The 14,303-nt window shown below is 43.1% G+C and overlaps 1 protein-coding gene across 3 annotated transcripts in view; it reads left to right on the top strand.

Annotated features, from left to right (window-relative positions):
• Positions 1-13,555, top strand: part of LOC140119079 (EF-hand calcium-binding domain-containing protein 4B-like) — a 56,812-nt gene extending 43,257 nt beyond the window's left edge. For all 3 annotated transcript variants that reach the window (XM_072137720.1, XM_072137721.1, XM_072137719.1), the window contains exons 13-16: positions 3,110-3,224; positions 5,879-5,980; positions 10,110-10,186; positions 12,475-13,555. In XM_072137720.1, coding sequence (XP_071993821.1) covers positions 3,110-3,224; positions 5,879-5,980; positions 10,110-10,186; positions 12,475-12,568 — 388 coding nt within the window. In that variant the 3' untranslated portion in view covers positions 12,569-13,555. The remainder of the gene's footprint in view (positions 1-3,109; positions 3,225-5,878; positions 5,981-10,109; positions 10,187-12,474) is intronic.
• The last annotated feature ends 748 nt before the right edge of the window (positions 13,556-14,303 follow it).

The raw sequence follows: 14,303 nt of genomic DNA, 5'->3' as shown, positions 1-14,303 counted from the left end.
CCATGCCCCCTTTAAGCCAATACAATTAAGTTAAAAGTGGAGTAGTGTGGGGTGACAGACTGGCATGCAGCTCCCTATTATACATGTAATAGGGAGCCGTTTAGGTGCCAGAAGTGCTGGTTCTTCTTAGTGAGCAGAGCCTAATGGGCCAGCTTACTAAGAAGAGAAGGAATTCCCATCACCATTAAACATGGAGCTTTCTGAACTGTCCATACAGGACTAATTAACCTAAGCTGGATCCCTCATACACAGCAGCTGGGGGATGGTACAGTGATTGATTACTTCTGCCTGTCAGAAGTGACTACCTCATTCTCTGGTGCGGTGCACAGCAAAGGAGTGACAGAGCTTCATTATCATAATTTTATAATTGTTTTTTCAGCAAAACCACTCAGCACAGGGATTAAACAAGAAATGTCTCTGCATCAGTGTAGCTACAGCAGTATCAAAGTATGTTTGGTTCATAATGCATCAAATAAAATGGTAGATTTTCTTTAATAATTTCTTTTATATATTTTATAATTTTGTTATTTTACTGACAATTTTATTTGTGACTTATGCACAATTCCAGTTTATAGTATTTTGAATGTTATTGTTTCATCATCAATGTGATGTGCTTTTTACCTTTTTTAACCCTTCCTATAGTTCTGTAATCTATATGGGGATTTTTTCCATGGCCTATATCAGTGATGGCGAACCTATGGCACGGGTGCCAGAGGCGGCACTCAGAGTCCTTTCTGTGGGCACCCGGGCCATTGCCCAAGCACACCAGACAGGACTCAAATAATCTTCCTGCAGTTCCAAGCAATTTAAAAGATGCTGCTTCCAGTCATATTTTGATACTTACTTTGTTACTTGAGACTATAGGAAGAGGGAGAATGAGTAGACAGCGTCGAATTATCTTTGGAGGAGCTCCTGCTGGCCCCACGATTTTCTCTGTACAGAGGGAAAGAAGCTAAAATGATGAAAATTTTCCATCTTTCTACTGTGTTACTGTCCTCAGGAGGCCAATATGATTGAAAATTGTTGAACAGGGAGCAATAAGTTACTGCTTTAATTTTTGGTTGGCACCTCGCGATAAATCAGGGGGGGTTTGGGTCAGAGTTTGGGCACTCGGCTGCAAAAAGGTTCGCCATCACTGGCCTATATCATTACTGCTACTTCCAGTAAACCTTTTAAACCTTTCACTTCTTTTCCTGGTAAATTCAGCCCCCTAGTGTTGGAATCTTAAAATTGTGGCAAAGTTTCATCATGCTGTATTCAACACTTGGTTTTGCTTATTCAAACTGAAAAGGAGGAGCAAAAAAAAGGCTATAGGACAACTGACATGGGGGGGGGGGAGTTTTTCATATGCAAGCAATCATACTCCTGCAGATTTAACCGTTAGGAGGCACAGCCACGGGGCAACACTATATCAGCTCTGATCTGGCGAAGTTTTGTGTAAAAACCTGCGGATTAAAGTGTTGGCTGCTAGATTACAAAAGGCACAGGGAGAATGGACAGAGCGTGGGATTTAGGTGAGATATGATCTGCACAATATAACAGCTACAGCACTGTGGGGCTCTGCTAACTCTCCCAGAGCCCTTTGGGCTCATGAGCATAATTTTAGAAGTTTATTTTAGAAGGAAGGAAGTCATGGATGACAACTATAGGAAGTTTACCTCATGGTGCTTGGATCTTTTAGTAAGAGTCCTGGTTTATCATGCTAGATTTTTTTAAAATCTGCATATAATTTTTTTCATATCTCTATAATACCCGTCAATTTGTTAAAAAAAATTGATGGTTTCCAAAAAATAGATGGCAAAACATCGGTTTACCCAGCACTCTCTAAGACAAAACTGTCTGCATACAAATGTAATTTCTCTGTAAAAAAAAAAAAAAGTACATGATGTTTCTAGCCAACTAAAAGAAAAGGACCTCCGAATAGCCACTTGGACAATAAAGGGTTAGATGAGTGGAAATCGTAGATGGCATTCTGACGTGAAAAAAGGATGTGTTTCTCCTAGATTTGTCTGCAAGGTGATAACGTTTAAAGAGGACCTGTCACCCCCAAAAAGACCCCCACCAAATATGCCCCTCATAATCCTCTCCCCAGCCCTTTTCTATCAAAGCCAATTTTTTTACATTTATGTTGGGAAAGTTGGTTGTAATCTGAACTCTTACCAAATAAGAAGTTGGATCCTCGTATCCCTTGTGCTGGCAGTCGGCTTTATTCATGAGGGGGCCGGACGACACTCCCCCAGCACACCCCTGTCATTGGGGGCCTGTTAGAGTAGCTTCAAATATATTGTGCAACCGCAGGTGCCTCTCCGCGACGCGGCTGCACCACACTGACAGCGGCTGTGCCCACACTGTGGATAGGTATGCTGCGTCCGCTGTCAGCGTGGTACAGACAGACAGCGCTGTGAATAAGTACGCCAGGGCCGCAGCCGCTGTCAGTGCGGAGCGGCCAGAGCTGGGAATATGAGCAGCGTGGCCACAGCGGCTGTAAGTGCGGCATGGCGGGTGCTGTGAATAAGAACGCCGTGACCAGAGTTGCTGTCAGTGCGGCACGGCCAGCCCTCTCTGTGAATAAGAATGGCGGAGCTGCAACAGTTGTCAGTGTGGCGCGACCGCATATGCGATGCTACCACCTCCTCTTACAGACTGACAGGGGTGTGATGGGGGAGTGTCGGGTGGCCCCCTCATGAATAAAGCCGACTGCCAATACAGGGGATACGAGGATCCGACCTCTTATTTGGTAAGACGTCAGATCTGTTACAACTAACTTTCCCAACATAAATTTTAAAAAAATTGACATATATAAAAAAGGGCTGGGGAGAGGATTATTGAGGGGCATATTTGGTAGGGGTGACAGGTCCTCTTTAAAAAATCACTTTCTGTTAGTTTTGGCTCCTCAATTCAAACGAATGGGAGGAACGAAAGTTTATGAGAAAATGAGAAAAAAAAATTTCCACCCACAAGAAATCATACATCTGTTTCAGTATATAGTACATTTGTATTAACTCTATAAAAATGTATGTCTTAAATATTGCTTACTGTTAAAGTGAAAAAAAAATTAACACCAAATAAATATATGTTTATATTGATCTATTATTCATATTTTTTGTAGGTTTTATAGCATCACCGAGCAGTTTTTCAGAAAGGCAGATGGTATGGTAATCATGTATGATGTAACTTCTAGGGAAACTTTCACTGCTGTGCGCCGCTGGCTGAAATCTATTCGGGTAAGAAAATTATAGGTGATGAGTTATAGAGTTCTGTAATACGGAATGTTAATATTGAAAAATATATATTATAGAAACATTATTTATCTACGTGTATTTACAGTAAAATTTTATTTACCGTATATATTCAAGTATAAGCCGACCTAAATATATGCCCAGGCTTCTAATGTTTACACAAAACACTGGGAAAACCTATTGACTCAAGTATAAGCCTAGGGTGGGAAATGCATTGGTCACAGCCTCCCCCCAGTATATAGCTATTCAGCCCCCTGTATATAGCCAGCCCCTGGCCCCCATTCTATAGCCAGCAAGCCCCCTAGCCCCAATATATAGCCAGCTAGCCCCGAGTATATAGCTAGCCAGCCCTTGCCCTAGTATATAGCCAGAAAGGCCCTACCCGCCCCAGTATATAGCCTGCGAGCCCCTGCCCTAAGTATACAGCAAGCACTCAGTATATAGTCAGCCATCCCCAGTATATAGCCAGCCAGTCCCCTGTATATAGCCAGCCAGCCCCAGTATTTAGCCAGCTGGCTCCCAGTATATGGCCAACCAGCCAACCCCCAGTATATAGCCAGCCAGCCTTCCCCCTGTATAAAGCCAGCCCCCAGTTTATAGTGACCTTTCTGAGGCTCCCCGCAGGTCTTATCTTCTTCCATCCGGCAGCGGCAGGGCTATGTGACATTGGGGCACACAGACTTTGACATCAGCCACTGTACCCATGTGAAGATAATTTCCCATAAATGTAGCCATGTTGCCCCTTAGAAACACGATCAATGTCCTTGGATGTGACATTCCCACACTCTGGTAGCAGTAGCCAGACATGCACTATTGATTCGCCTGACAACCTGGATTCAGCTTACCACAGGACAGATGTAGGACATGCAGTAACTCTGGGCTATTCCAAATGCAAAATCAATTTGTTTCTTTGTGCAATCCCTCCAGCAAAGGTGGTCGTACCCAAGGAAAACAATCTTGTTTCTATTGTACAATGTTTCTACAATTTTGGGGAATTATCTTTATATAGGGAAACATTTTTTTTTAAATAACATTGAATTGAAGAAATGTATGTACATGGCAAATTAATTAAAATAAATGTCAATTCCCAGAGAGGAACACCCCTTTAATCTCCAGTCTATAACACTTTCCCAACATACATCTGACCTAATTAACCACACATAGGGCGACATTTAATATTATCACATGCTCGTGCACCAGCATATGATAGCCCTGCCGCTGCATATCCGCAGTGGCATACATCAAGAGGCGGAAGCCTCTTGATGTATCAGGGCAGGAGCCCCCTCCCCCTCATGCCCCTTCACTGGCGTGAAGGTGGTGGAAAGGGCTAAATAGTCACAAGTGCTATCAATAGGCTAGCATTTGTGATTATTTCATGTCAGTGGCGCAGAGGTCCTGATAAATATGCCCCACAATCTCTAATCCTCACAAGTACTTCTGCTTCCTTCTCTTACTATCTGCTGTTCTCACAATTGTCTTCAAGACTTCCATTGCGCTTCTGGAACCCTTCACCAAAACATGTTAGACTCTACACAACCTTCCAAACCCTCAAATGTAACCCTACATTATGCAATAACCCAACTACTACCATGCTCTTCACCTAGTGTTTCCATATATTTTCCCATATAAATTGTCAGCCCTCAGTGCCAGGGTCCTCCTCCTATGTGTGCGACTTTAGTCTCTTGTATTCTCTTTGTACTTTTTATGTAATGTATGTAAACTTCTTTACAAATGGACATAACATGCTTTATAAATATAAAATAACAATAACATAGGCCAGGGCAGGGCCGTGTCCAGGTTTTAGTGGGCCCCTCGGCGACAGAGCCTCAGTGGGCCACTTCATGGGCCGCCTTCTAGTAGCCTCACTGCTGCCCCTCCCCCTGTAGACACACTGTACCCCCCCCCTCCTGTTACACTGTAGCCCCCTTCCCCCTCTCCTCTGGACACACTGTTCCCCCTCCCCCACCCTCGAGCTAGACTGCCCCCCCTCTGGGTAAGAAAAAAACTAACTTTTCCTCGTTCCCCAATAGTAGTGGAGGAACAGCCACCACCTTTCTCCAGCATGCGCCCACCGTGCGGGCGGCTCTGAAGCCGGCACACGTGATCCGATGGCATCATCATGTGCGCCTGCTTCAGAGCTGTTGCATACCGTGCGGAGCGTCGCTTTGGGGAACAAGGACAGGTGAGTTTCAGATTCTGCTTCTATGCTGTGCCCGCGACGAACGAACACCATCCGGAAGGGAATCATGTCTTAAAGCTACACTGGTATAATTGATCCGGGGGCCCGAGTGGGGCACCAGTGTGACAGAAATAATGATAAATCTAGAGCATAACTGTCTGCTGCCAAGGAATTGATCATATAACAAACATTTTCCCTTGTAAATTTAGATGTTTGCCAGTGATTTTGGTAGCATAACCCCATATTAGTAGTATTGTCTGTAATGTCCAATATTTGAAGAAAAATGTATTAGTAATGTACACATTCAAGAAAATTAATGTCTGACTCTTTCAGCATCCAGGTAGGTAACAACATTTTTTTTGTCATCCTTCCTATTCTGGTATTATTAAACTAGCTAATGTGCATAAGACCACTTAGCTGAATCCCCCTAGTGATCATGTCCTCCACTCTTCACTTCCAGGAAAAAGTCATGGATGATTTGGTCATTCTCCTACTCGGTAATAAAATAGACTGTGATGATAAAAGACAGGTGTCATTGATGGATGGACAGATGTTGGCTCTGGTATGTGTAATATTTTATAATTAAACTACTACTAGAGTCTCATAGTTTTAATGATCATTCTCAGGACGGATTAAGACTGCCATGTGCTCTGGCTTGTATGAATATTATTGCCCCTACAAAGTCTGGAATCACTTCCTATATATGGTACTAGAATCAGCTTCTTGTGGAATGTATTAAATCAAGGTTATGGTGGCACTTATCAATCTCTGTTGTGCCGAGTCTGAGTGCATCCACAGTAGGTCTCAACACCGAATGAGACCAGGGAAAATAGAGCAATCTTTTTAAATGGGTGTGGGCACAATCAAAAACGGTTTCAGATGTACAGAAGTAAAACGTTTTTTTAATTTATAATAGTTCCTAAAATATGACAGACATTGAGTAAAATTAAAATGAATAATGTAAACACATCTGCGTACAAATCATGTAAAGATCTTAATATAGATATAGGAACTTAGTTCGACCTTAATTGTATGTGTATCTTGTTAACAGGATTCCTTTAGAGCTTTGTAAACAATTTTGTAAACAATTTTGTAAACAATTTTGTAAACAATTTCGCTAACAATTTCTATTCCTTCTGATACTCAGAGACAATATAGCGATTGATTCTCTAGATATAGTAATATTAGTAGTCCCGTACACAGTGGGGAGTCCTATGTGATATGGGATGTCCTACGTTGCATATTCTCAAGTGCGACATCCTCCGCGGCATCTAACAGACACAGAATCCACACCGTGAAAGGAGGAGAGTGAGGAGTGTGAAACGTACGAACTTGTTTCCGGTGGAAGTGCTCCCGGAGGATATACACAGATGCCGCTGCACGTGGAGGACGCCATCACATATTAAAAACGATTACCAAAACCTCCACAATAGTGAACGTTTCCAGCTCGAACAGAGAGAAAGACGCATATGATCAACCAACTGTGAGTGATTAGATTTTAAACATCTTATATATTGGCTATTTGGCTAATAGCTGTAAGAGTCTACACAAGTGTAGGGCCCTACACTTTGTGCAACATAAAAACCTCCTGGATACCAATTTACTCTTAAACAAATTTGTTTTTAACAATTCATTTTTTATCTTTATTTTTAATGCATGCAATTTTCTTTTTTATGAACTTTTTCATCCCCATGAATTTTTCAGCTCTACGAATTTTTTCATCTTTATGAATCTTTCTATTGGGACATAGGACTCCCCACTGTGTACGGGACTACTAATATTACTATATCTAGAGAATCAACCGCTATATTGTCTCTGAGTATCAGAAGGAATAGAAATTGTTTGCGAAATTGTTTACAAAATTGTTTACAAAATTGTTTACATATTCCTATATCTATATTAAGATCTTTACATGATTTGTACGCAGATGTGTTTACATTATTCATTTTAATTTTACTCAATGCCTGTCATATTTTAGGAACTATTATAAATTAAAAAAACGTTTTACTTCTGTACATCTGAAACCGTCTTGTGGAATGTAGTCTGCATCCCTTCTGTTGCTTTCAATCTGCAGTTCCAGGACCTTTGGAGGCCCTTCAAATAGCTTTTGTGTACATGTGTATTGAGAGCAGGAAGGTGCTTCTTAGTAAAATTAATGGGTGGCCATGGGCCCCCTAGAAGGCTTGGGCACTGGATTACCAGCCAAACCACCTGTATTATAATCCACTACTGTTAATTTTCTTCTTATCATATACAGTATACAGTGTATATCTCTTATACTAGCCAAGTACAGTGTCATGATACAGAGTATACCACAGGACAAGTATATCTGAACATTTGTGCAATCACCTTTGGGATTAATGTCCACAAACAAAAGGTCTGCTAAAGATTAATGCACACTGCAGATCTATATGCATATAGCCTGTACTGAGGTCTATGGAGACCATCTTATCCATAGCATGAAGACATATGCTCATATGTTGCTGTTCCAGCTTTGTATGAATTATACATTTTAGCATAAAGAGGCAACATTACTTCATGCTTTCATACTTTTACATAATAAGTATTGTTTTATACCTCACTAGAGATGAGCGAGCACTAAAATGCTCAGGTGCTCGTTATTCGAGACAAACTTTTCCTGATGCTCGAGTGCTCGTCTCGAATAACGAGCCCCATTGGAGTCAATGGGAGACCCGAGCATTTTTCAAAGGGACCATGGTTCAAGAATAAAATGTGTTATTTAATTGAAAAAGAATGTCTTCTGATAAGTTAGCAGATGTATGCAAACATCTGCAATCTATTCTTCACTGTTCTGCGCGTATATTATCTCCCAACAAGTTAGCAGATGTGAAGAACAGTGAAGAATAGAATAAAAACAGTGAACACAGTGAACACAGGATCATTTAAGTGAAAAACACAGTGAAGAATAGATTACAGATGTTCGGCACATCTGCTTACTTGTAGGGAGATACGCTGTCCCGGGATCCGGTGCTCTTCTTCCACTGAAGTCTCCCCGATCTCTCTGCCCTTCTTGATGTCTCTGTGCCGCTGCCCCAATGTCTCCGTGCCTACCGCTACCCCGCTGTCTCCGTGCCTGCCGCTGCCCCGCTGTCTCCGTGCCCGCCGCTGCCCCGGTGTCTCCGTGCCCGCCGCTGCCCCGGAGTCTCTGTGCCCGCCGCTCCCCCGCTGTCTCCGTGCCCGCCGCTGCCCCGGTGTCTCCGTGCCCGCCGCTGCCCCGGTGTCTCCGTGCCCGCCGCTGCCCCGGTGTCTCCGTGCCCGCCGCTGCCCCGGTGTCTCCGTGCCCGCCGCTGCCCGGGTGTCTCCGTGCCTGCCGCTCCCCCGGTGTCTCCGTGCCTACCGCTGCCCCGGTGTCTCCGTGCCTGTCGCTGCCCCGGTGTCTCCGTGCCCGCCGCTGCCCCGGTGTCTCCGTGCCCGCCGCTGCCCCGATGTCTCTGTGCCCGCCGCTGCCCACGATGTCACCGTGCCTGCCCCGGTGTCTCCGTGCCTGCCGCTGCCCCGGTGTCTCCGTGCCTGCCGCTGCCCCGCTGTCTCTGTGCCTGCCGCTGCCCCGCTGTCTCCGTGCCTGCCACTGCCTGTGCTGCTCCCCGGTGTCTCTGTGCTGCTCCCTGGTGTATCTGTCCTGCTCACCGTGTTCTTCAATGTGTTCTTCACATACTATTTTGTTCGCACCGTTCCGCCGTATCTTCCGACAAGTAAGCAGATGTGCCGAACATCTGTAATCTATTCTTCACTGTGTTTTTCACTTAAATGATCCTGTGTTCACTGTGTTCACTGTTTTTATTCTATTCTTCATTGTTCTTCACTGTGTTTTTTTAATTAAATGCTCGATCTCGAGCAGGGGAAATACTCGTCCGAGCAACGAGCCGTTTCGAGTACCTTAATACTCAAACGAGCATCCAGCTCGGACGAGTATACTCGCTCATCTCTAGTCCTTACCTCTCTCTTCTGCCTTGGGTAGTACAAGGTCTGAATAACAATATAGCTTGTATGAATAGCATATAGAATTTGCAAGTGCCTTATTTGTCTTACTTTTGTTTAAAGGGAACCTGTCATCAGTAATTGACCTAATAAACCAATACCACTAAATAATAAATACTATTGTCAAGAAGCGTAACACTTTCTAGTTATTGTTTCTTTCAAGGCCTAGAGTGGTAGCATCATTCAGAAAATCAACTTTGAAGTGAGATGTAAATTGGTTGTGGAAAGTCAAGAAGGCGGAGAGTAACACTGAAGTCAAGGTGAGGTCTTAAGCTCTGAACACCTCCTTCTCTGTGACTGACATCATGCATCAGGCTTCAGGAGGTCTGGTTAGTGATGTCTCTTGATGCAGGAACATCAATTGCATTAATGGGGGCTTTCTGAGGAAGAGAGTGCTTTACTTCAGCATTAAAATCTCTGCCTCCTTGACTTTATAAAACGAGTTTACATCTCACTTCAAAGTAGATTTTCTTGTTGCCACCGCACTGGGTCATGAAAGTAACATGATTTGGAAGGTGCGCGACTGCATGACAACATACTGGTAGTATATTAAGTACATTTCTGCTGACAGGTTCTCTTTAAGACTTTGTCTAATTTTTCATGCATTTTTGATGTGAAAGTTTTTATCAATTTATATATTTATTATAACTATAGTCTAGCAGTAAAACAACGCAAATATTTATTTCTTGTAGGAGCATAATCTACTATTCACAGAATGCAGCGCAGCATCAGGAACAAACATCACTGAGTCACTGATACAGATAGTCAGGTAATGAAGTGCCATTGAAGCTTGGAATATGTCCAGGGGGGTCCCTAAAATTTGTTGCAAACCAACCCTCTTCTTTGAGAATGGCTTATTCAGACATTCATCTTTTTTACATTACTTTCCATTTATTTTCTATGTGTTTTTTCACATTTCCGGATGTGATCTATTTTTGTCACATTTGCGGATCATGGAGAATGTTGTAGGGGTCCACAAAAAAACTGATGATGCTTGGGAAACAGTTTAAACAATCAGGTTTTTTTTCCGGATGTTATAAGTAAACAGAACAACGGATGCCACACAGAGGTGGAAAAAAAACATGTGGATGCAAAACAGAAAGAAAATTAATCCATTTTTAATAGATCTGCAACATTTGTATCAATAAGCCCTAAGGCTTTATGACATATCAGGGTTGTATAGACTGTACATGTAATCTATAAAGGGACACAAAGGGTGGCATAGGCTTTATACTGCACCAAAGACACATAAGGGAAAATTTATCAGGGATTGTCTGCCACTTGTATGGCATACAAGCCCCAAAATAATTGATGTTCCTGGCACAATTCCAGGAATTGTGATTATTTCCTGCTTTATGCCAACTCCCCACCAATTGGATGTGGAGGGGTGTGAAGGAGCGCTAACTATCGTCTGCTCCTATTAAGCCTGGTAAAGCAGAGGTAACGCAGAATGCTACATCAGGCAACATCTGGCATATAATTGCGCAGGATACAGCAGAAGGCCAAAACCTTCTAATATATCCAGCAAGCAGGAAGGGTGGGAGAACATCATAGTAAATAACCCAAATGGTTAACAGTCATATCAATGTTAATTAAATAGAATTCCAATCTCAGACATTTATGGCATGCCACAGGTGGCTAGGACTGTGTACAGCTTACTCTAATCTGTCACGGGTACTCGTACCCGTATCTTGGGTTGCAGGCGCACCGTGCGCCTCCCTCTGCCACTGGATCCCATCTGGAGCCTCACTTACCTTCCCTCGCTCCAGCAGCGGTCCTCACATTCCCGCGCTCATGTCCACGCCTCCTAGTGCGTGTGTGCGCCAGCTCTGTAGGATTTAAAGGCCAGTGCGTCATAAATTGGGGCTGGCCAGCCATCTGCCCTGATAAATTTCCAGCCCCTTCCTGTGTCCCCTGCCAGAACTTTGTGCCTCGTGCCTTTGAGAAAGCTTTCCTATTGTTACCCTGTAACAATGAATCATCGCTCGTGGTGGTTCAGTGGCTCCACTACCCCTGATCCTGTCATATTCTTCTACTATGGAACAAAGTAATAGCCAATTAGGTGTGCTCAGCTCAGAAGAGAGAGATGTATGTGCATAGCCACCCTCCATTCAACTATATGAAAGCTAAGACTATACACACAGTTGGAGTAATTTATCATTAGACTGGCTGACTGTGACAGTTCTATGGGGCAGATTTATCAAGCTGTCTGAAAGTCAGAATATTTCTAGTTGCCCATGACAACCAATCACAGCTCAGCTTTAAATCTACCAGTGCTCAATGAATATATTAAAGGGGAGCTGTGATTGGTTGCCATGGGCAACTGGAAATATTCTGACTTTCAGACTGCTTGATAAATCTGCCCCTATGTCTGAGTTCTGCTGCAGTCAGATTCATGAAGGTGGTTTTATCCCTTGATAAATCTGCTTATGCTCTGTGGATTGTTTGCGACTGTCGCACAAAAAGTCCCAGAAAAAAACATAAAAAGTTACAACATAGATCAGGGTGGGGACTAGAAGAAATTTGCACTGAATTGAAAAATTTGTCTATGACTTGTCTATAGTTTTTGCTTCAGCTGAATTTATTAAGTGAGTCTATGTATGTTGAATTTGTTTTTTGTTTTTTTAGTTTGTCTCATAAAATTGGGGGTTTTTTTTCACACATTTCCGTCTAAGGAGTAATTGGTCTTGATAAATTTGGTAGTGGTTTTTCTCCTATTTCTACGCCAAATCACAAATCATGAATTCAGTAGTTCAGTGTTGTGAAAACCTGTCTATGCAAATAATGAATTTGGCGTAAAGTCTAAGAGACTTTGTACTATGCTATGTTCATTTGACTCAATGAAAAGTCGCAAAACAGCATCTGTACCACAGCTCCGCCAAAACAACACAAACATAGACAAAAAAAAACATAAATGACCCCCAGTGTTCCTATATAGCTGAATAGAGAGTGAACCGGCTCTACAGGATATGTCATGAATAGATAAAATCGGAATACCCACATAGATAGCTGAAATTATTATGAATCAAATAAAATTTTGAAATAATTTTTTTTCAGGTCTTTGAAGAAGCATGAGGACAGTATGAAAAGTAATGTGGTAACATTAACACGATCTGAAAGTGCGAAGAGGAAAACAAGTTGCTGCACATAAATCTGTATGCCTTGTCTCTATTAAAGACTATAAAAACTTATTTCTCTTTGTATGAGAAAGAGAAAGATACATTTTAAATGAGCCTTCCGTGTCTTAATGTTTTCCTATGATTTATTGTTTTATAAGTACAAGTGTAATAAAGTTGGCAGACGCCTCTACTCATACCCAGGGGGCTATGGGTGAGGAAGCTTAGATCTAGGTTTGTATCACAAGAACCCCTGAGTAAGTCTATGGGTACTGCAGTCTGCTACTATTTACTTGGCCCCCACATGGCTGCATTACAGTGGGTGTAACTTTTTGGCGCCCTCTGTATAGCTTGTATCCATCATAGGTAGAAGATAACTGTGTAAGCGACAGCAATTTGCCTTTAAATCCACATAGGTAGACTTTCTTCATGTAAGAAAAATACCTATTTACATTTACTGTATAGCCCTCTATTGAATATTTTCAGTGGGGAATTTGGCAAGTTTGCATGAAGCTTGAAGTGGTTGGCCAATTATAATAAACTTTAACAGAAAAGTACCGTATATTCCGGCGTATAAGACGACCTGGTGTATAAGACGACCCCCCTACTTTCCTGTTTAAAATATAGAGTTTAAGATATATTCGCCGTATAAGACTACCCCTTTTCCAACGCATACAAAACACCGGTAAAAATTAACAAAAAAAACTGATTTGAATTTAACATGGTCCTTTTTTTAATGTAAATTCTTATGACATGCAGGTATATAGCAGGAAAACTGTCGCTCATAAACATAAGGCATACAACAACAACATTACAGCACAGCCCCCAGTAGTGTACAGCACAGCCCCCAGTAGTATACAGCACAGCCCCCAGTAGTATACAGCACAGCCCCCAGTAGTATACAGCACTGCCCCCAGTAGTATACAGCACTGCCCCCAGTAGTATACAGCCCAGCCCAGCATTTAAAAAAAAAAAAAAAACTTATATACTCACCCTCCGGTGGCCCCGATGTGCGGCGCTGCTCCCCCGATGTCCGCGCCGTCTTCTTTCTTCTGCTGGGCGCCACCATTGATCTTCCCCGGCAGGCGCCTAGTATGACGCGCCGCTGCTGACGTCATACTAGGCGCCGCCCCGGGGAAAGACATGGCGGCGCCCAGCAGAAGAAAGAAGACGGTGCGGAAGACTGAAGACAGCACAGTGCGGACATCGGGGCCAACGGAGGGTGAGTATGTCTTTTTGAGGCTGCCGGCAGCTTTTTGAGGCTGCCGGCAGCCATCACTGTGCAAACACCCGCGATCGGTGCTAGCACCGATCGCAGGTGTTACCGGTAAGCCTTTGCTGCAATATGCAGCAAAGACTTACCGGCTATGGAGAGGGCTCAGCCCGTGAGCCCTCTCCATGCACCGGGACCCGCCGTATAAGACGATTACCGGCGTATAAGACGACCCCAGAGAAGACAGAAGATTTTTCTGTCTTCAAAAGTCGTCTTATACGCCGGTATATACGGTATAAGACCCTAATCCATTCATCCATATTGTACTTACCAGGTTAAAGTTTCTTTTTCATCACTGGGAGCCACATGGCCCCTAGTGAGGAAACCTAGGCAGCAGAATTTGGCACTTCCTATGTCTGCACAGCCGCTTCAATCTACTGAAATCACAGGAAGTCCCGAGTTCCTGAGTAACCTGAGTTCACATGACACGTGGCTCCTGGCGGTGAATAAGAAACTTTGACATGGTATGTATAATAAGGCTGATCCTATTAGGCTCT

The sequence above is a fragment of the Engystomops pustulosus genome, chromosome 2 (assembly GCF_040894005.1).
Source record: "Engystomops pustulosus chromosome 2, aEngPut4.maternal, whole genome shotgun sequence".
In the NCBI taxonomy this organism is placed as follows: domain Eukaryota; kingdom Metazoa; phylum Chordata; class Amphibia; order Anura; family Leptodactylidae; genus Engystomops; species Engystomops pustulosus.
This window is presented reverse-complemented; position numbering and strand designations above follow the sequence as displayed.